General features: G+C 35.7%; 2 protein-coding genes across 7 annotated transcripts; both read left to right on the top strand.

Annotated features, from left to right (window-relative positions):
* The first annotated feature begins 1392 nt into the window (after positions 1 to 1392).
* On the top strand, positions 1393 to 13503 carry LOC149009316 (fatty acid amide hydrolase-like). Its single transcript, XM_089161202.1, has 20 exons — positions 1393 to 1646; positions 2078 to 2187; positions 2367 to 2427; positions 2726 to 2913; positions 3156 to 3285; positions 4753 to 4830; positions 4936 to 5083; positions 5247 to 5359; positions 6868 to 6943; positions 7042 to 7113; positions 7947 to 7998; positions 8386 to 8457; positions 8587 to 8667; positions 8895 to 8998; positions 9086 to 9178; positions 9980 to 10048; positions 10876 to 10940; positions 11101 to 11162; positions 11247 to 11342; positions 12670 to 13503. Exons 1-20 carry the CDS (start codon positions 1544 to 1546, stop codon positions 12739 to 12741), a joined length of 1845 nt encoding a protein of 614 aa, XP_089017328.1. The 5' UTR covers positions 1393 to 1543; the 3' UTR covers positions 12742 to 13503.
* A 1225-nt stretch (positions 13504 to 14728) lies between these two features.
* On the top strand, positions 14729 to 21757 carry LOC149009315 (cytochrome b5 domain-containing protein RLF-like). 6 transcript variants are annotated; one of them, XM_089163537.1, is made up of 7 exons: positions 14729 to 15052; positions 15153 to 15203; positions 16786 to 16923; positions 17041 to 17425; positions 20386 to 20520; positions 20842 to 20892; positions 21245 to 21757. In XM_089163537.1, exons 3-7 carry the CDS (start codon positions 16891 to 16893, stop codon positions 21319 to 21321), a joined length of 681 nt encoding a protein of 226 aa, XP_089019663.1. In that variant the 5' UTR covers positions 14729 to 15052; positions 15153 to 15203; positions 16786 to 16890; the 3' UTR covers positions 21322 to 21757. The 6 variants fall into 6 exon arrangements, with proteins under 6 accessions (XP_089019663.1, XP_089019665.1, XP_089019664.1 ...); XM_089163539.1 differs by having other exon boundaries at positions 15153 to 15225; XM_089163538.1 differs by having other exon boundaries at positions 14732 to 14823.
* Positions 21758 to 23012: the final 1255 nt, after the last annotated feature.

Here is a 23012-nt window from a genome sequence, read left to right as displayed (position 1 = left end):
ACAAGTTCCTTCAGCAAAACAGTGGATAATAGCCAATCCATCACTGTCATTTCCACTTGAGATGTCTTGAAGGACAGTTTATGAACCGACTCATTATTTCAATGCATTAAATACAAAACAACCATTTCACCAAAATGTTCACTGGCCCAGGAACAAACCAAATCTTATCTCTCTCACTTTTTTCGCTTTCTAGAGTGGCTTCTCAGTCTCTGGGTTTCTTTCTTTTTGCTCACTCAATCTCTTGGTTTCAGCCTTTCAGGGCTATACTTCTAGATAGAAACAATCTTTGGATAAGAAATTGATTAAGAAATCTCTAGCAGATTCCAATGCAGTACAAGAATTTAGTAGTTAAAATTTTAGGTTTTTTTTGTCAATATCTTGCCCGGAAAGAAATGCAGTGTCATCTTCTACAATCACTTTCAGGTTTGTTTAGCTATTATTGTCTCATGTCATATTCTTACAGGTCACATGATTGGTGCTGACTAGATATAACAGTTTCAGCCATACTTCAAAATCTCAATGACAAACTTCCTGCTTAACGTGGAGCGGGATCACCTCACCGTCGAGGGAGCACAAAAACACAGTGGAGCCCACACGATGGCTTTCGATGTACTGATCTCTCGAGTAGTGCCTAGAGCTCAGTGGGCCTATGCCAATGAGCCGAGCTCCCCTACCTTACATCAAGTGATTGACTCAAAAGGTCTGACTGAACTATGATCTAGCCCATGCTTTGTCACAGGGCCAAATCCCCATGTAAGGTAAATTCCAGGCTCAATGACCAATGAATACTAGTTCAAATACCAAACTATAAGAAGGATTTCTTTTTCTTTTTCAAGAAAATTCTAGAAATTTAAGAATACACATTTTTTCTCTTTTGAATCCATATCAAATTTAAATTTTTGGGTTGAAAAAAAATTTTCCATATAGATGAAGGATCCAAACTCTGTAGAATGATAGTTTAAAATTAAAATCTACAGTTGGGTGTAATTAATTACTCACCACATGGATTAGCTATACCTAATGGGTTTAACCACTATTAGCTCGCGTTAGCAAAGAAGAAGAAGAGAGCAGAGATGGTGCGGATTAGGTTGGAAATACACGAAAGTGGTAAGAGAAATAAAACCTACTTTTCTCACAAAGTCCAATCAACCAAACAAGCCACTAATAACTCTTGGTATTAAAGTTGGTCACGATTCCCGGGAAATACCGTTAACTTGCCAACTTTATTATCGTTTTTGGAGACCGTGACAACAATCATAACTGCAAATCCTATGACCCCGAAAAAGACAATCAATTTTTACAAAAGAAAAAAGATAAAAAAAAAAAAAAAAACAATAAATAAATATTTCCTCTTTTTATGTTTGCTTTTAAAAAAAATTCAAGTTTCTGGTGTTCTCCGCCTTCCACCTTCTTCCTCACTTATAAGTAGTAGCAAAGCAGAACTCATTCTGTCACACTTCAGTACTGCCTGTTTCATTTTCGTTTTCTCAAGCTTCAGTTTGTCTTTCACAATTTCTTCTTCAAGGGTTTCCTGATTCTGAAAATGGTGTGGGTTTTCAAGTCCAAAAACACAGTTTACAAGCCCGTGAATGAAGTTGATCTCAGCCCTAACAGTGATGAGTTCTATCTCAGTCCCAACGTTAAAGGTTCAAATTTTCTTTCTTTTCTTCTGATTCTTATCTTTACTTCAGTTCATCTTTGTATGAGTGCTGAATTATAGTGATTACAAATGGTGTCATTTGGAATTTGATTACCGTATATAGGTTTTGGTTTCAATCTTGAAATTCGTTTGTTAGAACGATTGCATGGTTTATGGAATGAGATGTTCTATGGTTTTCTGTATGTTTTTTCACATTGGATCCTTCAAATATCGCTACTGCGCTTGTGTGTTAGCAATTCACTGCTGCACATTACAGGGGGCTTCTTGATTAATAATTTAAAATAACTAAAAAAAAAACCTTCACTATGTTATAAACCTACTTTGGATATTGTAAAAGATGAAAGAATGGCTGATGACTACTCAGTTATTGAACTAATTCCAGATCCATTAAATTCTTGAATGTTTCATATTTTGCAGCTCCCCGTATGGCTGGATTTCTTATTAAGATTTTGGCATGGATTTTGGAGTCGAGAATTTTTGGAGTGATATTGGTCTACATTCTGAAGAATGAAAATCTAGTTCAGAAGGTACTAACTTGCACTTATTGGTCATCTGTTTGATGATGTGGGCTGTCTCAATTTTCGTCAGGTTGAATTTAGTGGTCACATTAGAACTTACCATATCTATTTAAACATGATGAAATTATGTGAGTTACTTCACTTATAGATCACGTTCTCTGTGCTGACAAACATCGCTTACTTTGCAGCTTATTTCATTTGCGGAGTTAAATGAGCCACCTTTGTATGTTCCATGCCATCCTTGGGAAGGTCAGTTTTCTTTATGAGATTCAGCTCTGTTATTTGGGTTTAGAAGTGATTTTTCTTTTTCCTGTTGAAAGTTTCTTCCTTATGTATTGAATATTAATAAATTGAGCTGCTATGTTTTTAGCTTTACAAATTGCTACTATGCCTCTCTATTTGTAAGCATCTTTTCTCTTTCCTTCTTTCTTCCTATTTTAACCTTTTGGATTGTGTTTTTTCCCTGGGTTGATTTTGTTTATTCATCCATCGACAATTTACGCTTAATATGACTGATATTTTATCTGAAATAAAATTTTCATGGCAGACAATAAAGACCAGGATGTTAAATCAATATCAGCTGACTCACCTCCATCTGAAAAAGTTCAACAAGCACTGGAATGCCTTCCTCCATGTCCACAGACTGTAGAAAATAATGAATGTCCAAGTTTCCGACGTTGGACAATACAAGATTATTCAAGAGCCTATATTTCAGGAGAAATAACCCCGCTGATGGTATATCATTTCAGGAACATTAATCTTTGCCTTAATTTTAGTTCATATTTACGGCATTACTTCCTTTAGGTTTTCCTTGCACTTTAAAAGGTTTTGAAAAAGTTGAAAATTCACATTACATGAGATGGATTTTAATTGGTATGAAAATCTAATTTCTTTAAACTGCTTCCAACCTCAAAAATTTTCATATTTCCATTGAATTATATGTTTCTTCCTCATGAGCTTACTCTGCCTTTGTACAGGTTGTGGAACGTTTTCTAGATTCTGTGGATCAATCTTCCAATCCCTCATTGCAAATGTCATTCTTTATAAACCAAAATGCTGAAGATATTAAGAGGCAAGCTACTGAATCAACCCACCGATATGAAAGAGGTACTTTTCAACAGCATAAAAATATCTCTCCTTTGTCTAGGGGTAGGATTTTTATTGTAAATTCAGGAACCAGCACCGAAAGGGGACAAAAGTTGTGAAAATGACAGATGGTATGAAGGATATTTAATGGCACCCCCATAAAAAAAAAGAATACTAATATTCTGTTATGCCATATCATTTTGCAACTTATAGTGTTGTTTTTGTTCCCTGAATGTTATTTTGAGAGAATTTGAATTATTATTTTTTTAAAGTCACTCTAATTACATTATTGGAAACTACCCATTGGCTTATGACTGGTGTGTACTGCCAAAATTCTTTTTGCTTGTTATAAAAAAGAACTAAGTTGTATACATGACATGAGGGGGAACATTGCAGCTGAGAGCTGCATGATCAAAGATCAAATCTGTAGCTGGGAGATAAAAGCTGATGGATTGTTGTTTCTTTTTTTTTGGTCACTTTTCCTTTTGTAGTCCCTCTTCACCCTGAGCAGTGGCCCATCCGTAGAGGTAAATTATGTAAGGACGTGCAATTTGTGCTTTTGGAGATTGTACAGTGTAATTATAAGTGACTGAGAACCCTGGTTAAGTACATTACAACTGATCAATAACCCTAGATAAATTTCAACATTTAACATGCTCAAATAAATGGAGTAGGCATTAGCTTTGATTATTTATTCCTTCACCAGATTCTTTTTTGCTTGGCTTGAACATGATGGAGTGTCAGCTCTGAATCTCTTTTGTCCCACTGGAGCCTAAGAGCTTGAGATGCTATTGTAAAGATGGACGTTTGAGTCTGAGAAAGGCCACTTCACACAAGAAAATCCAAAGCTTGGGACAAAATCAATCTACTCTCCTTGGAATCTTTGGAAGTGGGACATACAAGAGGTTTCTGCCCATTTATGTGTCACAACTGTCATGCTTGAGACACTCATGGATTGAGAGTTATGTGGCAGTGGTGCATAACCTGTGGTTGTGTCTATTATGCATATATATTTGTATCAGACATAGGGATTTGGTGCCCATAACAATTCTACCCCCTTCGATGAGTGGAACTTCACCTGTTAGTATTAGCATAATGAGACGATAGTGAATAACTTCTGTTTTGGCCAAGGTATGAATATGAAACTGAAGATTGAACTGCAGTTCAATGATTTCATCTTCTGTTCAAATGTATGAACTGTTACAATAGAGAAGAAGTGTCATAAGTTCATCATATGCTGTGGTTTGCTATAGTTATATGGCTGCTTGATGGAAGGAAGTATTCATAGTTTTCAAAGTTTTAACTGGCTTCAGCGTGACTGTTCAGTTGTGATATGATGGCCAGAAAGCTAACACAGTGTGGTGTATTCATGGTTTTCAAATCTTAAATAGCTTCAGTGTGACAGTAAAGTTCTGATATAATGTCACAGAAACCTAACAGAGGGTGATTTCTCACTCCTGATTTTGTGAGGACTCGTGTTTTTTTTAGGTGAACCAATTTCAGTTCTGGATGGAGTCCCTATTGCTATTAAAGACGAAATAGATTGTATGCCTTATCCAACCACAGGTATTCCTTGATGTGGCTTCAGTTGCTGAGTTCTTCTAAGTGCCATTTAGAGATGTCTTCATCTATTAATTATTAATTAGTTTTTAACTTAAATGGTGGTTCCAGGAGGTACAAAGTGGCTGCACAAAATGAGAACTTGTACAAATGATGCATGTTGTGTCAAGCATCTAAGGTCATGTGGTGCCATACTTGTTGGGAAGACCAACATGCATGAGCTTGGTGCTGGAGTAAGTGGCATCAACCCACATTATGGGTAAGAATGAGTGAACAACAAACCCTACCCTTCTATATTAAATGTAATATAACCTTTGGTAGCCTTTTTCTGTTGTTTCATTCTGGTATTTATCCTGTTGAGAAAGTTCAGTGACCAAATAACATTGATGGCAACTTTTTTTATATTGATTGATTTACTGCAGGGCTACTAGAAATCCTTATGATATTAGCAAGATCTCCGGAGGCTCTTCCAGTGGATCTGCTACAGTTGTGTCTGCAGGACTCTGCCCTGTTGCCCTTGGTGTTGATGGAGGAGGTAAACTAGTTTATGAGTTTCTCATTAGTGTTTTAGTGCTAAACACATTGTGTAGTCTCTACAAGTATTTAATTATTTATCACTCCCATTTTTTCCTTTAGGAAGTCAAAATCAATGAAAAGTCACTTGTAGGAATGCTCCAGTCATGGTGGAAAGGCTTCATTAAGGAATTCTGATTTGTGTATTAGAATATTAAATTGGTTCCATTGATTACAAAAATTGAATTAAAATGTGAATATAGTGTTTGTTTGCCTGGTGCTCTCTCAACAAATACACTTCTCTTCAGGCTCTGCCAATAATTACTCTGACAAAAAATTTAGCCATCAAGGACAACAATTTAGAGATGAAAATAAATTCCATAGGAACACCATAAAATTCAAACTTCATCAACTTTTTGTGCTTTGAATGTTTGAGGAGATGCTTATGGATGGATGCCTGATAGGATTTGGGATCCTTTGAGATTTGTTACCTTGGACTGGAGATGCTTACGGATGGATGCCTGATAGGATTTGGGACCCTTTGAGATCTGTTACCTTGTTCTTTAAAGGTAGAACTGGAGGAGAGTAATGTTATTAAAAATGGATGTGAAACCTCTTTCGACATTTGTGTCTCATGAATTTGCCTTTTAGAGGACAGAGCTAGTTTTTTTAATGGGAAGATATGGGTTTACTGGGATCAGATGACCAATATTCTGGATTTAATTTTGTAAAAATACTTCACTTTAGGACTATAGAAAAACTATATTATGGTTGTCTTGATGCCAAAGTTCTTTTGAAAGAAATTGAACATATTTAAATGACAACCAACCCAAAATCAACTCAGATGGACTGATGGAAACATGTATTTTTATATACACTTTACATAAAATGGACTAATATCAGGCAGATAAAGAGCACATGAAATTTCACTCTCTCTTTCAAGGTATATCTATAGTCAAGTTTTTGGTAGCTTTGAGATTGAGGAGAGTTCAAGGATTTGCTTGGGAACCATTTTCTGAAGAATTAAGAGAGAAATCTATGACTGGAACGGAAAACTAATGAACTGTTCAATAGATTTTATTTTGCTTTCCATAGATTTCATTTTAATACTTGAAGAGACAGTGAAAAAGAATACAGGGGTTCACTGATTAATAGGATTCAGTTAATCAGTTGAGTTTGAGAATTCAGTAAGGAGTCCTTGCGAACTTTAGAAGACATTCCAGAGATGAACTCAATGAAGTGAATCACTTCATGCTATTTCTGGATTCTGAAAGGGTGCTCCTTGGTCCCTTTTTTTGTGACGGTCCTGGAAAAATGAGCTTGAAACTTATTTTTCACTTTCAGTTCAATGGTGGCCCAAAATTAGTCATGAAAAATGTTCAGTGTAAAATAAGTCGAAAAGAGAGCATGCTACGTAAGATTTGTCCTCAAAGCCTATTTTCCCCCTCATACGCATGCATACTTGTTTTTCTTGAATATATAATTCTTACTGTTAGCAGTGTCCTTTGATAATTAAATACATTTGTTTAGGTTCTGTACGGATGCCTGCTGCTCTGTGTGGCATTGTTGGTTTTAAACCAACTTTTGGATGTATATCTCATACAGGGTGAGTAATATATGGATATTTGTATTTTATATACACTTTAATTGCTTTAGGAAAACAATAGAGGAAATTCTAAAGTTTGTTTTTGCTGTTATCTTCAGGGTTCTTCCTTTGAACTGGACAATTGGAAATGTTGGAATACTAGCAGGCACAGTTGAGGATGCATTCATTGTGTCAGTATTATTTCTTTATTGAACTTTATCTAATCACTGTTTTAAACATTGGACAGAAAATAAATATGCCAATCCTGTACAGATGGAACTGTGGCTGGCTGACAACACTCTGAAAGTCTTCTAAACTAATAATGACACCTAAATTAATTACTTCTCTATCATTTTTACTTCCTAAAGTTAGATACCTACTACGATTGGTGCAAGGATTGACTGATTGCATTCCTGATGGCATCTTCTGATAACCCCAGATGGAACAACATTGGGTCATCTGATCTACTGGAAGGCTCCCAATCCACTGGAAGAGTCATATTTATCTTCAGCTTTCCAGAGGATGTTCCAGTCATTTCAGTTGATTGAGTAACCAGATTCAGATATGCTAGACCTTGGTTGGCCTAAGGGTAGGCTACCAGCCTGCTTCACCCAGCCAGCATGATTAAACAGAGCAATTGCCCACCACTTGAGGTCAGACCTTGGCTCAACCATAAGTTTGATCCATTGCAACCTAGTGGTTGCAGGTTCTAGTTGGGAAATCACCAATTTGCAAAGTGGGGGTAAGGCTGTTTACATCATGACCCTCCTTAGACCCCACAGAGTTGGGAGCCTCTTGCACTGGGTTGTCCACTGTAACTCATCACAGAACCCCCTGTCCTCATATATTTCACTTTTCTTTTTTAAAATTATGTTCACTAAAAAAATTTAGTGCTGCCCCTCGGTCCAGAAAACAGTTGCCTGATCATATGTGTTCAGGCTGACCTTCCTGGTCATTTAAATAGGTGGTGCAACCTGTTATTCTCAATCCCTTTAATTAAGTTCATATAACGTCCTGTTTTCAGATATGCAGCTATCAGTGGGAACAGCCCTTCCAATCAACCTACTGCTTTGTTGGTGAGCTATAGCTTTACTTAATTTAAAATAATAAACCATGCTGAAAATAAAATCAATGAGTTTCTTTCATGGAAATCTTACTTATTGCTGATAGAAAGAAAAAAAATGGTAATCAATTTTCTCTGTGCTTTCTGTATGTATTGTATGGTCATCATTGATCACATGTATCTTGATATAGTTTGCAGTGTATCTATTCTATATTATCTCTTTTCTATGCTTTACTTGCTAATTTTGTCGGGGAAAATATGTTGCTTCTCAAAACTTCAGTAGAGCTAGTTCCTTCGTAAATAAAGAACATTGTATAAAACTTCCATCAAGATTTTCCATGATGAATGGCTATACTTGGTTGTAACTTACTTTAGTCTTTACGTTTTGAAAATTTACCAGCCCAGATTAAATTTTCCATTGCTGAAGTCAACCGAAACCATTTTGAACATCAAGATGGCAAAGTATGGAAAGGTTTGTGCACCATTTTTAAGATTCCCATCTATATATAGTTGCATCATGCTATAACAATCTGATATTTCCTAATTTCTTTTTCTAGTATATAATTTGTGATAATTCTTACACCCTCTATGGATCAAGCAGTGGTTTGATGATTGTAGCGATGACATCAAAAATTGCTGTTACCAAGCTGTAAAGCAGCTTCATCATCATTATGGATGGGAGGTACTTTTTAATTATCATTTTTCTTTCTTGTTATCCTTATTTCTGTGTATCTCTAGTTTCCTATATATATGATCAAAAAATTAATTGCAGTTAATTGTTGAAAAATGTTTAAGTTACTGACATGGTACTTATCTTACATCATCAGATACAGTATTGGTTAGAATTAGAATTGATGCTTTTCTTTATCTAAGGGTTCTTCTTTTCTTTTTCTTTTTTTCTTCTTAAAGACTGTAGATGTGACCATCCCAGAGATAGAAGTGATGCGCTTGGCACATTATGTAACAATTGGATCCGAGTGTAATGCTGCAATTAGATCTCATTTAGAGAAGTTGTATGTTGCCTTTGGCATTCACACTTAATTACCATGTGAAAAGTTGAGTAATTCTGAAGCTAATGTTGTGGACTTCCATTGAACTAGGGGTACTTCAGAGATAGGATGTGATGCAAGGGTTGCACTTTCTATATATGGCTCCTTTAGCAGCAAAGACTATTTGATTGCCCAGAGAATTAGGTAAATGTCACTATATATACCACTCTGTTTTATGGCATATTCATTACTAAGGAGTAATCTTGCTTCCTGCAGCTATAATGATGGCATACTGCTCTATATATATATAGGACCAAAGTTGTATATTCACATATTTAAACAGTTATTATATGTGAATCTTGTCTTGATATTTCAGAATCTCACTGTGACTTGTTCAAGTATACCCCTTAATAGAGTTTTTTATGACTACTTAATCATGCTTGAATTTCATAGTCTTAGACTTGTTAACCATACATTGAACTGGTTTTCCCAGTGGTCTCCCAAGAAACAAAGAATCTAAAATAAAAGGAATAACTTTTTTGAGATGATGCTTTGTCATATCTTATCCTGTTGAAAATGAGGCTTCGCAGGAAAATTTTGTTCTGAGCTCTGTTCCAACATTTATTGTCATTTGAACCCATAATGGTCGGGCATAGCAACTTATGCATCAGGGGTCAGCAATATCAAGGAGACACTGACATAAACTTATTGAGAGCTAAGATGCTCCCTTTTTTCGAATATTAAGAGCAGAATAGTAAAGGACCACAGAAAATGTAGTGAACTTTAGAGTCCCACATTTTGTAATTGTGATCTTAGTACTTCTTGGGTTTCATATCAGCCATTTCAGTAATTATTTGTTTGACTGTCATCTAGAAAAAGTTGTGTTATGTCAATAGTGACCTGGTCCTAATTCAACCTCTGTAGAAAATATTTATATTCAGACTTTATCTATTCATTAACCATTTCCTACAAATGGCAACATGGCTTTTCTGGATATATCTGCAGGAACCGCCACATGCAATTTCACAAGTGCATTTTCGAGAGGGCAGATGTCATTGTCACGCCTACAACAGGGTACTTCATTATGGTTCCAACAATTGATGGTTTTCTTTCCCAACAAGACTGTTTTATTCTCTGCTTCACACCTGGCTAAGACCAACTAAATGCACCGACATCTTGACAGCCAAAGCTTACAGCTGTTCACTTCCAATGCCAGTATTGAAGAATTCCATTACTTCACTATTTTCTGCTTTCTTAGTAATGAAATAGTGAATTACACTTCTTCTATGCAATTATTTTCAATAAAATCTCTCTTCTTTGACTATATTGACCCAAGCTGGTGCCTACCATCCAGGCTTTGGAACTGAATGTTTTCATAGATCTGTCTCTGGCCAGGTTTATTACAAAGTTTATCAGAGGGCTACATGTAAACCCTTACACTTAAGTAGCAACAACAACAAGCCTTATCCCAACTAAATGGGGGTGGCTATGGATGTGCTTCTGGCACGGTGGTGCCTCCTATCTAGAGAGGCAGTAAGACCAAGGAGGACTTTGGTTTGAACCTCCGTCCCTCCATGCCTCCCCCCCCCCCCCCGGGAAGAAAAAAATCCCCTGGGACTATGGGTCCTCAGTCCTTGTGACTGGTTTGATGATGACCAAAAGAAAGTAGGGGGTTGGATAAATGGATCATTGCCTTCCAGTCAGCCCTATTTGAGGCCATACTAGATACAAGGCTTAAGCCATGCATATCAATGATTTATCATTCCTTACTGCAGCTTCTAGCCTTGAAAAATTTTAAATGCTTTATTATGAGGGATTTTGTAACATCGTCTTAATTTATTTCTTAGTGTATTTAGTGTGTAAATGAATTTAACTATAGGAAACTCCAATTTTCTTGACAGCATAACAGCATACCCAATTGTGAAACAATCTCTGGAGTATGGTGACTTTGACTATGTGAATGGAGGTAAGAAGAGTTTAGCTTGACAACTTTTGCATATTTTAGTTTTTTAAGTGGCTGTGCATTGTGTTCTTTCGCTGTTTTCACTTGGCATTACTTGTTAGAATCTAGTAGCTGCAACTAGGGTTGAACGCCTGAAAATTTGACATTTTTGTTGTTATTTCAGCTGCAATGGTGCGGTACCAAATAGCAGGGAATTTTCTTGGGTTGCCAGCAGTGACTGTGCCAGTAATATCATTTATTTATTTCATCCATTGACAATTTGTAGTGGACAATGGCTTTCTTTTCTGTAACAGAGTTTGCTTATGATAGGTTGGACATGACACGCTAGGGATGCCCATTGGCCTTCAGTTCATTGGGAGACCATGGTCAGAGCCAACTTTAATCCGCATAGCTCTTGCAGTGCAGGTACAAAATCTCCCCCCCCCTAAGGGATCAACTGCAGAATATCTATGGCTCTTCTACTAATCTTGTTACTGTGAATAGCTACACATATTTAATGCTTCATGTATGCATACCCCTTACAGATTAGCATAACATAAACTCTTGTGCCAAAAGGATTCCAACATTGTGTAAGTGCAGTGGTTTAACTCACTTGATGATGCCCTAACCTATCCAACTGATTGTTAAGAGTTCCTTCAATTACCATCAGCTAGTGATACAATACAACAAGGGAACTGAAGATGGAAGGTGGTTTTGGAACAATCAAGAACCCCCCCCCCCCTTCTCTGTTCTCAAAATAGTAGAAAGGCTATTAATAAAATGGGAAGGAATAGGTAGGGGGAGTCTGGGATCCATCAGCAGTTCAGCACCCTTGGAAGCCACTAAGAATGATAATAGAAGGAAGTCAAGGAACTTACCTTTCCAACCTGGGAATTCACCAGGGAATCACTATCTACCTTGAACAATGTTAAATATTTGATCTCAGAAATTGCAATTCCTATTATTAGAACCCTGGCAGGTATTATCCAATAATTTATTTACAAGGTATTAGTATCCTTCGCACCAATTACGTCTGCAAGTTACTTGTAGCAGTGGGAGAACCTGTTTCACTCACATGCTGTCTTAAACTAATTCCTTTCCCTTCATACTAAGATCTACGTGATTTTTAGTTTCAGTTCCAAGTCAATAAGAGAGGAACTCTCTCCTCTGAATATTTCATTTCCAAACACATATGTTGCAATCTGTTTCTTATGATGGCATTTCATTTCCACACACATATGTTGCATTCGTTTTCTTATTATAGTTTTGTATAGCTGAGTACTAATTTCAGTTTTCAGTCAAGATAGCTTTTGATGCAGTTGGTGAAGCTGTGGTGCACTATGCCCATGCTCACCAAGACATCTCGAGTCTTGAGTCTCAGGGCCCCCTCCTCTTCCCTACATTCAATAGGTACCAATCAAAAAAATAATCAACTTTGGTTGATTAGCCATATTTCCATAACAGCAAATGCCTGGATGTGGACTGAAGGTTCACTATTATGATCTGACAAGAAAAAGGTTCCGTATTCTGGGGAAAAAGGGGGGGGGGGTTGAAAGCCTACATCACAGAATGAACTGTTTGCTCTGACATCATAAAAATCAACTCAATAAAGCCAGTTATACAAGTGCCTAGTTATTTTGCAGTAAAAGTGTAGTCATTCCAAAATTGAGAAGTTGAAGAAGCTCTGTTTCATTAATCTCTATCTCATTTACCTATCTCAATCATTTTTGACTTGCATGGTTGTTGTTTTTAGGGCCTTTTTATCTCAAGCTACAGAAAGCCAGTGGTTTTCTATGATCTGCTCAAAAAGGATCCAAGCTCATGAAAAATGAGGCTAGAACATAAGATTCACTTGGGTCTTCAACATAAAAGAAGGGGAATATTCTTATCGATGGTATTGATACTGTTATTGTGTGGAGCTTTCTCACTAAAGAAGAATAAGGTTGTTGCATGATGGATTTGAAGGTCTTTCACATTGTTTAGATGTAACTGCTTAGGTCAACTTTGAATCTTTTATAATTGTTTTGATCCTTTTTCAAACAGCAATTCCAATAGTATTGGCACCTGGATTAGTACTAATTGTCATGGTATAAAAGCATGATTCATGAAACTGTCAGAGCAGAGCATGGTCACCTCCTTCATCTTATTTAATTCCATTTTCAAATCTTTATTTACATCACCTCAATTCTAAGGAATTGTATATAATGGATAAAAAGGTCAACTGAATAATTAAGGGTCATAAAAGAGACGCATGTCACATCTTTGTAGCCAAAACTTTGATATTTTTCTTTTCATTCAAAGGTTTATTGAGCCAATCATGCGGGGTTAGAAGATTGTGTTCTTTTCATACTTCTTCATCACACAATCAGGAGGAAAGTTCATCTTTGATGTATATTGTTAGTGCTTAGAGATGAGTTTCCTCTTAATGTGTGGAGAGATGTAAGGACAGTATGTTTAGAGGCGAGTCTCCCTCCTAAATGTGTGGAGGAATGTAAAGGGAGTACTATCTTCAACTGTCACGGGTGGAGAGTCCCAACTCACTGTTGACACCCTAACAAAATGTTTTAAGGTTGTAGGCAAGTGGCAGCATCACTAAAAGTAGGGGGAAGGAGGGGGTAACATTTTCTATTTTATTTTTTACTTGGAAAAATAAGGAGGTCATCTAAGAAGAAAGAGAAGGAGTTCTCTCCACTTGGCTAGGGCATTCACCCAACCCCCCTCCCCTCCTCTAGGTTGCCATTCGTTCTCATTTAGAGAGGCGGGGTGAGAGGTGAACACCCTGCCTCGGCGTAGGGGATTTGGATTCGAAGAAAAGTGAAAATAAAAATAAAGGGCCTCTCCCTCGAGGCCAACAACAAAGTTCTGTCTTATACTTAAATTTTATATGTAGTAGTTACTCCCCTGAGCACAAATGAAGTGTGCGTAAGCTGCCCCCCACCCCCCTTAAAAAAAAGAAAGAAAGAAAGAGAAGAAAGGAAGATGAAGAAGAAAAGAAACCCACTTAAAAGGGCCCACGACAAAAGATCGCTATGCCCACCACAGGGACGGGCTCAACTTATGTGATGCAAACAGTTTAGATTGAGATCTCGACCATTATCTACAGGTGCTGCTTGTACTCGACCGTTTGTAGCACAGTACTGCACATTAATTACATAGCACCCCAGCAAAACCCGACATGGAGTGGTGCATGCGGAGGGTCCACATATTCAGGAAAAGAAAGTGTAAAGAGAGATTTCTACGTCACGTGTAGTAGATCATTGTTCTTCTTTTTTAATTTACGTTTTTTAAGTGTGGGTCGTCTTAGTGACAAACTAATGTTAAGTCCCCTCAATGCAATATATTACGTGTGGGTCCTAACTAGACTAACACCGTTAGTCGCTGTTAAGTATATTCAAATTTCAAACGTGAAGGGACCAAAATGCCCCTCAAATTATTTAACTCATTGTGTTATTATAATTTTTTTTTGTTATATATATATATATATATATATTTTTTTTTTTGAACAAATGAGTGGTTATCTCTTTTCAAAACCATATATTAACACAATCTATTAAATAAATTGAAGGCACTTTGGTTCTTCATGTTTAAAATTCGAATATACTTAACAGCGACTAACAATGTTAGTTTTTGTGGGACCTACACGTAATATATTGCATTAAACACTCAAGTATTCATATGTAAAAGACTCTTTTATTTATTGATAAATTTTTTTGGGGGGGGGGGGGGGGGGTAAACAGTAAACATTGTTCTTATTTTCAAACGTTATAATTGGAATTTGGAATATCCAGTCATGAAAAACGAAATTCCAGTTTGCATCCCTAGTTTTGACTGTTCAGTTGGAACCTTGGACTTTCGAGAAGACAAACGCAAAATGGTTGGAATTCTTGAAATCTTAATCCTTTTCAAGGTTTCGTGCTTCTTCAGTTATCAAGACAGTTAATTTTATCTCGATATCAAAATACCTATTCGACTTCTTCTTCTTCTTCTTCTTCTTCTTCTTCTCCTTGGTTTCATCATTTCAGTGTTTCTATTTCGATTCCTGTTTGGATTATTTTCTTTATTCTTTTATTCTTTTATTCTTTCTTTCCACTCCCTTTACCCCGTTATTCATTTTAACGCTACGAACTTTCATCAAAGTAAAACGGGTTTTGACCCATTTTTTTGATTAAGCCTTTTCTCCTGTGTGGGATATGCAAAGAAATATACTCAATATGTTTTGATACTCTCTGTTCGCAGGAATTTGAACTTGTCGGGGGCGTTCAAAACTCATTTGCGCTTGAGAAACAAGTAGGCGTTAGTTGAAACTCATGTGCGATTAAATTAGTTTGCATTTTCATATGTGGCTTCAGTAGTGCTTAAAAAAAGTTGCTTTCTTTTTTCTGTCTGTTGTTGTGCAATGAATCCTGAAATTTATTTTACTCATCTTTTTTCTCATTTCATGTTTTCTTTTCTTGCTTTATGTGTTCTGCTTTTGGTTTGACGCCTATATTCTTAATGTGTAAACATATTGGCTTATGTAACTGAACTATCAAACTTGCCTGATACTTTGAGCTATCATCCCATTCAATTCCCCTTTGTTGGCAACGTTGAAAGGATGTCGTGGTAGGATTTATTTTCAAACGTAATGTGATCTTAATGTGTATAATCTCCCTGGGAAGATTGCCACTAGTATCCTCTATTGGTTGTTCATGTGAATTCTCAATCTGGATTCGGCAATAGATTTGGAAGCAAAACGGTTGTGTTTGTTGATTTGAAGGAAATAGCCAAAATTCAATCAAGATATCAGACTATAGAAAAGAGTGGAATGGATCCTTTCACGGAATAAGATGCTTTACATTTTTAAATTTTGGGACTGAAAGGGTCAAGCCCTTTCTAGTTTTTGTCTTGCTATTTTGTATAAATTCTGAAATTTAACTTGTTAGCAAGAGGCCTAGTAGTCGACTATCTCCAAATTGGTGGTCCATTTTAAACACATTGTAGTAGATTTTTCAGCCTATCAAATAAGTAGAATATCTTATTCCTATTTTACTTTTAAAGAATGTATTTTTCCCCTATGCATGATTTCTTATGTGTGGTTTTCATTTAAAGGTCTTTTTGTGTAAAATATTGAAGTTGATTCCTTTTTGTAAAGCATATGTGAATTGATGTATAAAACCCCAAAAAAAAGGTGCATGTTGTTCACTTATTGTGGCCTAAGTGATGAACACAGAAGTATAACCTTCTTTTGGCTGTTGCTTGTCTTACTCCAAAAGTTCTCAAGTAAAAACAGGTTTCCAGAATAACTTGAAAGTGAATTAGCATTGTCTTGCATGCCTTTTAAGTACACATAGAAAATGATAGGATTTTACCTTTGTTGAAAAAAAATGTTTATATAAAACAATAAAAAAGGAAGGTTGCAATTTCTTTTTAGCCAACATTGGTTGCCAGGACATCTTTCCAATTAAATATGTTTCTGTTTATTTGTAAGAAGTAAAATAACGAGATATTTAGAGACATCTGAATTCAAATCTAGTCCCAACTATGGGGAATTCTTTAGAGTTGCAATTTGAGTTCCAAATCTCAAAATATGAGAATTGCATTTGGATGCACTATTTACATCTCCAGATCCTTCCATTTCCTTTGGTTAATATAAAGTACTTACAAATCAGTGTCTAGATTTTGGCATCCAAGCATGTGTTTAATGATGCCAAAACTGTTTTTTGGCTAGTCTCAATACCAGGCTTGCACTTAGAATGAGAAGACTGCATCCCATCTTCTTCTTCCATTCTCCTTACTCCTTGGAGCTGTTGGACAGATACTAGATTTCCATTTGTATTGATATTAACCAGTTCCCTTTTTTACAATTTGGTATTTCCTTGGTTCCAAATAGGTACTGCAGGCATATAATTCCTTAGCAAACTTGTTGGTGAACAAGTTTTGGACTATCTAGCTGAGATCAGTGAATAGAGCAGGAAAAGGCTGCAATTCTAGTGAGATGAGCAATGATGATGACTTCACCTTTTGTCAGGTTAGTTTACTCATTTTATATATATATATATATATATATATATATATATATATTTTTTTTCATTACAGAAAACAGTCTCAGTGTGTTTGCCATTTTGTGCTTCAAAATTCCCTTTAGGTTGCTCCACCTGTCAACCTAGACAGTTGGGGGCCTCAAGAAACTTTACTTACAACTGGTGGTATCACGATAAAGGAGGGTCTTCCAAATGGAGCAAATATTAATGAAATGGCTGGTTTTTCAGAGAAAGAAAGTTCACTAAACAGTGGCACTTGTAACAAGCAGAAAAAAGTTGGTTCTTTGTCTTTTAATATTGTTGATGTTGATGTGTTACCACCAAAACAATTGAGCGAATCATCAGAACATGCTGGAGATTCAAGTAAAGTTTTACAGAGACAAAAAAGTGTTATCAAAAAGCCCGCAGCTCGCACCAAGGTTCCTTTTGAGAGAGGATATAGCCCAATGGATTGGCTTAAGCTAACTCGGACACATCCTGATCTTGCAGGTACTTGACGATCTATTCCCTTAGCCATAGATGTTATATAGCATTTAACCATTTATATGCCTTATCACTTAACAGTTGCTCTTTGGTTCTGTCTTGAATGGGTGCTGAATGTCTATGTTTATTTAAAAGTTGATTACAATGTGGTATGGAGTTTTATTGGTCCTTGAAGTGTGAGACAAAATATTTCCACAAAAGAAAAAAGTGAAGTTGATTATTCACGTAATCTTCTCTAGGAATATGAGTGTCTTGGGGTATCCTACATCTGAGTGTTTATTAATCTGAGAAAAGATTCCCTTCTTATACTTTGTGTCTGATCGCTAATGCTTTCATCTGATGCGCCTAATTTTTGTTTTCATTTACTGAATATGGAAGTTGTTAGAAAGCAAGCATTAAATAATCAAAAAGTTACTGTTCACGCGAACAGTAAAAAACAGAATTTACTGTTCACGTGAACAGTAAAATTTTGTTTTTACTGTTCACGTGAATAGTGTCGTGAATAGTAAATATTCCAAGTGTATATACTTCAACACTCCCCCTCAAGCTGGAGTGTACACAAAGAAAACTTCAGCTTGCACAATAAGAATAAACTTGAAAAGTAGCACCAATCTTGAATCGTGTAGCAATGGCAGACGTCAATAAATACTGAGAAAACTTCACCCAGGAGACAATCAACACCAACTTAAAAAAAAACTTTAATTCTTCATGTCAATAGAATCATCCAATAATAAGAACAATCGACGATGTTGAAGACGAACAAAGTCCACAAGTATAGCAAGATCAAAGACACTATCCACATAACGCCGGTAGTAGGGAGCAATTTCCTCACTAAATCTTCAAAATTGTAACTTCAAAGTCCATATAAATGCTTCATAAGAAGGCAAGTAGTAGGTAGGCAAAAGGCATTATCCAAGTAATGCCGGTAGTAGGGAGAAATATCCATGCTAAATCTTCAAAATTGCAACTCCAATGTCCATATAAATGCTTCACAAGAAGGCAAGTAACATGTAAAGTATGGGTAGGTAAAAGGCAATATTGATTACTATGGACCAAGTAGGTAGGTAAAAGACAATATATGTTACTGTGGACCAAGTAGGTAAGGTAAAAGACAGTATGGGTTACTGTGGACCAAGTAGGTAAGGTAAAAAACAGTATGGGTTACTGTGGGCCAAGTAGGTAAGGTAAAAAACAATATGAGTTACTGTGGACCAAATAGATAAGGTAAAAGACAATATGGGTTTCTGCGGACCAAGTAGGTAAGGTAAAAGACAGTATGGGTTACTGCGGACCAAGTAGGTAAGGTAAAATACAATATAGGTAAAGACATGTAATGATATCGTTGTTGAATGCCATAAGTTGAGGACAAAGATCTTCACAAATAATATCCATCAGCACATTTTGAGTAGATATAGAATAAGGTACCATTCTCCCCCTCACGTGTAGCATTACACGTGGACAATTAATGATGAGCAGTGTATTATTCACCAATAAAGTTGATCAAGCAGCAGAAAATCATCTCACAGGACAAAGTCTTATGCACCAAGGGGGGAAAAAAAATTCTGAACAACCGCTAACCCTTAGGCAGGAGCAAATTAGATCAGGAAAAAAAAGATATATTGAACCAGCTTGGAATCTCAAAATTGCAGTAGTCGTTGCAACAATCCACTCGGAAGAAGTGCAATAATAGTAGTTGCAGTAGCAAATAATATAAGATCTCGGACCATAGCAACAAACTTCTGCTAGATTTGAAACTTTAACAGATCTTGATATGAAGGAAAAGTAGTCCTCTAGGTCTTTGTAGAAGTTTTAGATAAAAAGAAGGCTAAACTTGATTCTGAATTAAACAACGGAAGCAGTAGTAAAGCAAGACGATAGTAGCAGAATTTATAGCACAAACAATGGAAGACAATACTTAGGTCTTGCAATTCGAATTATGGGCATATCTTTGCAAGAATCAAGAGGAATCTCAGGACATCAGTATAATGCAGATCGAACTTCAAATTTGCACAAAAAAACAGGGTAGCAGCAGCCTTAGTTGAATCAAATAGGTAGACATATCCCCAGAAAGCTTGGGGCCTGTTTGTAATATTAATACCTAGATACTTGGTGCTTCAAAAGTCAAAGAAGAAGGACAGCCATTCACAATTACTGCAGCGAAGGTTGGGGCTACCTTAGATAAGAAAAAGGAAAAAAAAAACTGGGCAGCCAAGAGAGAGAAAACAGTCCCTAGGTTGATTAAACTTGCTCTGATGCCATGTTAGAAAACAAGCATTAAATAATCAAAACAGTAGCTGAACTTGAACAAAGAAAAGAGAGAAGAAGAAGAAGAAGAGAAGAGAGATGAAGAACTAGTAGAAGAGGCTTGTGATTCTTGCTTAAGAGTCTAGAATCACAGAGCCCTTTTATTTATAGCTTCTAATGAATCTAATACAACTTGAGAGACAAGTAATTGTCCTCTAGAAAAAGGAAACAAAAAATTACAACTTTAGTAACTTCCTAGCTCTAAAAATAGAAAGTTCTGAAAATAGAAACAACCACCAAAATAAAAACTATGCTTTCTAAAAACTCACAAATCTTATGTAGCAAGACTCCAACATTAGAAATAGAAAGTAGAATAACATCAATAGCATAATACTGTTCACGTAAACAGTACAAATAAAGTTACTGTTCAAGTGAACAGTAAAAAACAAAATTTACTGTTATTTTTACTGTTCACGTGAATAGTATCGTGAACAGTAAATATTCCAAGTGTATATACTTCAACAGAAGTCTTTCATATGGTTAGAGCTTCTTTTAACCTGGGATTCCATGTACAACTCCTTTTAAACACTTAGTTTTGGATAGAATTCATTTTTGTTGTTCTCATTTGTGCCTCACATCATTTACCAGCCTTTTTTTCTTTTCTTTTAAATATTTGTACAAGAGACTTTTCTTCACTGTTTTTCTTCAATTGTTCATCTCAGGAATAAAGGGACAGTCGAATAGAAGGCTTATTTCCATGGAAGAAGTTAAACAACACCAAAAGGAGGGTTCTCTTTGGACTGTGTTAAAAGGTCACGTGTACAATATATCACCCTACTTGAAGTTTCACCCAGGAGGTATAGGCTCTATGTGGTTTATGTTCTATTTAGGCGGTAGTGGTTGGGTTCGTTTCTATGATGTTTCTGATTATTAGCAGATACCTTTCTGTCAAATTCAATCATATGAAACCTAACAGTCCTTGTCTGGTTATATACAGCCATTCATTTTTCTGGTCCTGGTTATCAAAAATGCTGGTTTGCCATATTTATTCTTCTTTTTGTGTGTGTGTGTGTGGGGGGGGGGGTGATAGAAGTTACAATGGAAGCTGGTTTTATATGATAATTTATCCTTATATCTTCTTCTTTTCTCTCTAATTTCTCTTGTTTGGTGTATGACAGGGGTTGATAGGCTAATGAATGCAGTTGGGCAAGATTGCACATCCATGTTCAGTATCCTTTCTTGCTTTAAATTTTTTTGGTGATTATCTGCAAATCTTGGAGCTATCTGTCTGCTTTCATTCTTTAGGACCCAATTTGTGGACCCCTTTTTTGTGTTTAATTTTTTTTCTCACTTTTTATTCCTCTGTAGCCAGGTTGTTTATTTTCATGAAAAGAATCTTTTTTTGATGAGATTCTTTTCATGTAGTGATGAATCATGAAACTAAACAAGCTGGCTACAGAGGAATAAAAAGTTTGTTTATTTTCATGAAAAGAATCTTGATTTCATTTTATTCTCTTTACCCCTTCATTATAACTGAATATGATAGACATCCAAAATGTTGTTCTTAATACTTCATTCCAGACAAGAACCATGCTTGGGTTAATGCGGAGTTCTTATTAGAAAAGTGCCTGGTCGGTATTCTGGATGATAGCAGATAATGGATCGTGACGGATTGTTCAGAAGCTGTTCTCTATGACATTAATAATACGCATGTTTATAGTACTATTTTCTTTTCTTTTTGGTAATCCATGTTTATAGTACTCATGGATTCACATATACCCTGCGCAGAACTGAAATTTGTTATATTACTCATGGTCATGGATTCACATATACCCTGTGTAGAACTGCAGTTGTACATTGTAATTTCGGTGATCCATCTACTTGGATAGCAGCAGAAGACATATATGATATTGTACATCTGATCATGACCAGTATCTGCTGTAATTCTGTTTGCTGGACTCTGTACTTTTCCCTGCCTATGTTGTTTGGTTGCTTTGATAATGCCTTTGAGGCATTATTCAATTCTTCTATGAGAGTAATAAGAGAGTTTTCCTCTTCGGTGAACTTTTTCCATTGCAATATCTCATTTACAGCTAAGTTATGTGTTTAAAGTTTTGCTTTTCTTTGATCGTTCTCTTTCTAATCCAGGAAATAAACTTCCTCTTGTTTATCGTAGGGTTGCGTGGTTGATAAAATCAACACCTCCTAGTGAAGAAGTTGGGGGTTTAATTCTATCGGATGATATGTTTTGTAACACACTCATCTTCAATATATAACAAACTTGCTTGATTGGAAGAAAAAAAACAATCCTTTTTGGAAGACTTAATGGAATCATATGAGAAACGAAATATGAGGAAGAAGATACTTTTACCATTTACCCTTTTGTTTAAATAGGAAAAATTTTCAGCATCATTCTCAAGTTATCCTTTAATATTAATGTGACACCCTCTGAGTTACTCAATTTATTAGTTGGACCACTTGTTGTTAATACCATTAGTCTCAATTAATTTTTATTTATTTATTTTCAATATTACCTTTCAATGTTACCTTCACATTCTAAGGGAAGAAGATGGCAAATGAGAAGAAACCAAAAGAAAATATTTGTGTGATAATAGAAATTATGAAGATGCAATAATAATATAATATAAGAAGAAAAGTGTTTGCAACTAGCAGAGGAAAATGAAGAGGAGTTGAGTATAGGAATTTTCATTCGAGGGCATTCTTTTATTTTTACAAGTTTAACTTGTTTATAGAAGTGCTCAACTTTGATTTTCTAACAGCGCTAGGGGGGTATATTTTTTCCTTATAGTGAATCTAATTGGTAAGTTGGATAACTCAAGGGGTGGCATTAGTTTTTGAGGATAACTCGAGGGTAGCATTAAAAAATATACTTTAAACATGCTCTAAGGGGAACAACTTAAAATTTCTCATTAGAAAAATTAGCTATAGGGAAATTTTCAAGCTCACCATTTGAGTTATCCTTTGTCATCCTTTAAATTATCTAATTTATCAATCAAACCCTTTATCACTAATACTAATATTATTATCATGATGTCATAAACTTTGTCTATATGAATCATATTTTCAAATTTTGTAAGAATTCATGATAAGAAGAACTAGAGAAAAGATCGGTAGAAGAAGATGAGGAAATAAGTGAGCAAGGATTGTTCGTTCAAGTTTATTCTTATATTTTTGAAAAACTTTTAACCTACTTACAACAAACTTAACTATAATTTTTTATTTATAGAAGTGTCATTAATATGTTTTTAATATGTAGGGCGTCTATAGATAAATTAGATATAAATCATATAATCATATAAGGGTGGCGCTGAAAATTTTTCTTTAATAT

Source organism: Hakea prostrata, chromosome 7 (assembly GCF_041222555.1).
Source record: "Hakea prostrata isolate BN-2017 chromosome 7, UWA_Hpros_2, whole genome shotgun sequence".
NCBI lineage: Eukaryota > Viridiplantae > Streptophyta > Magnoliopsida > Proteales > Proteaceae > Hakea > Hakea prostrata.
Note: the sequence above shows the minus strand (reverse complement) of the source record. Positions and strands in the feature narration are given on the sequence as shown.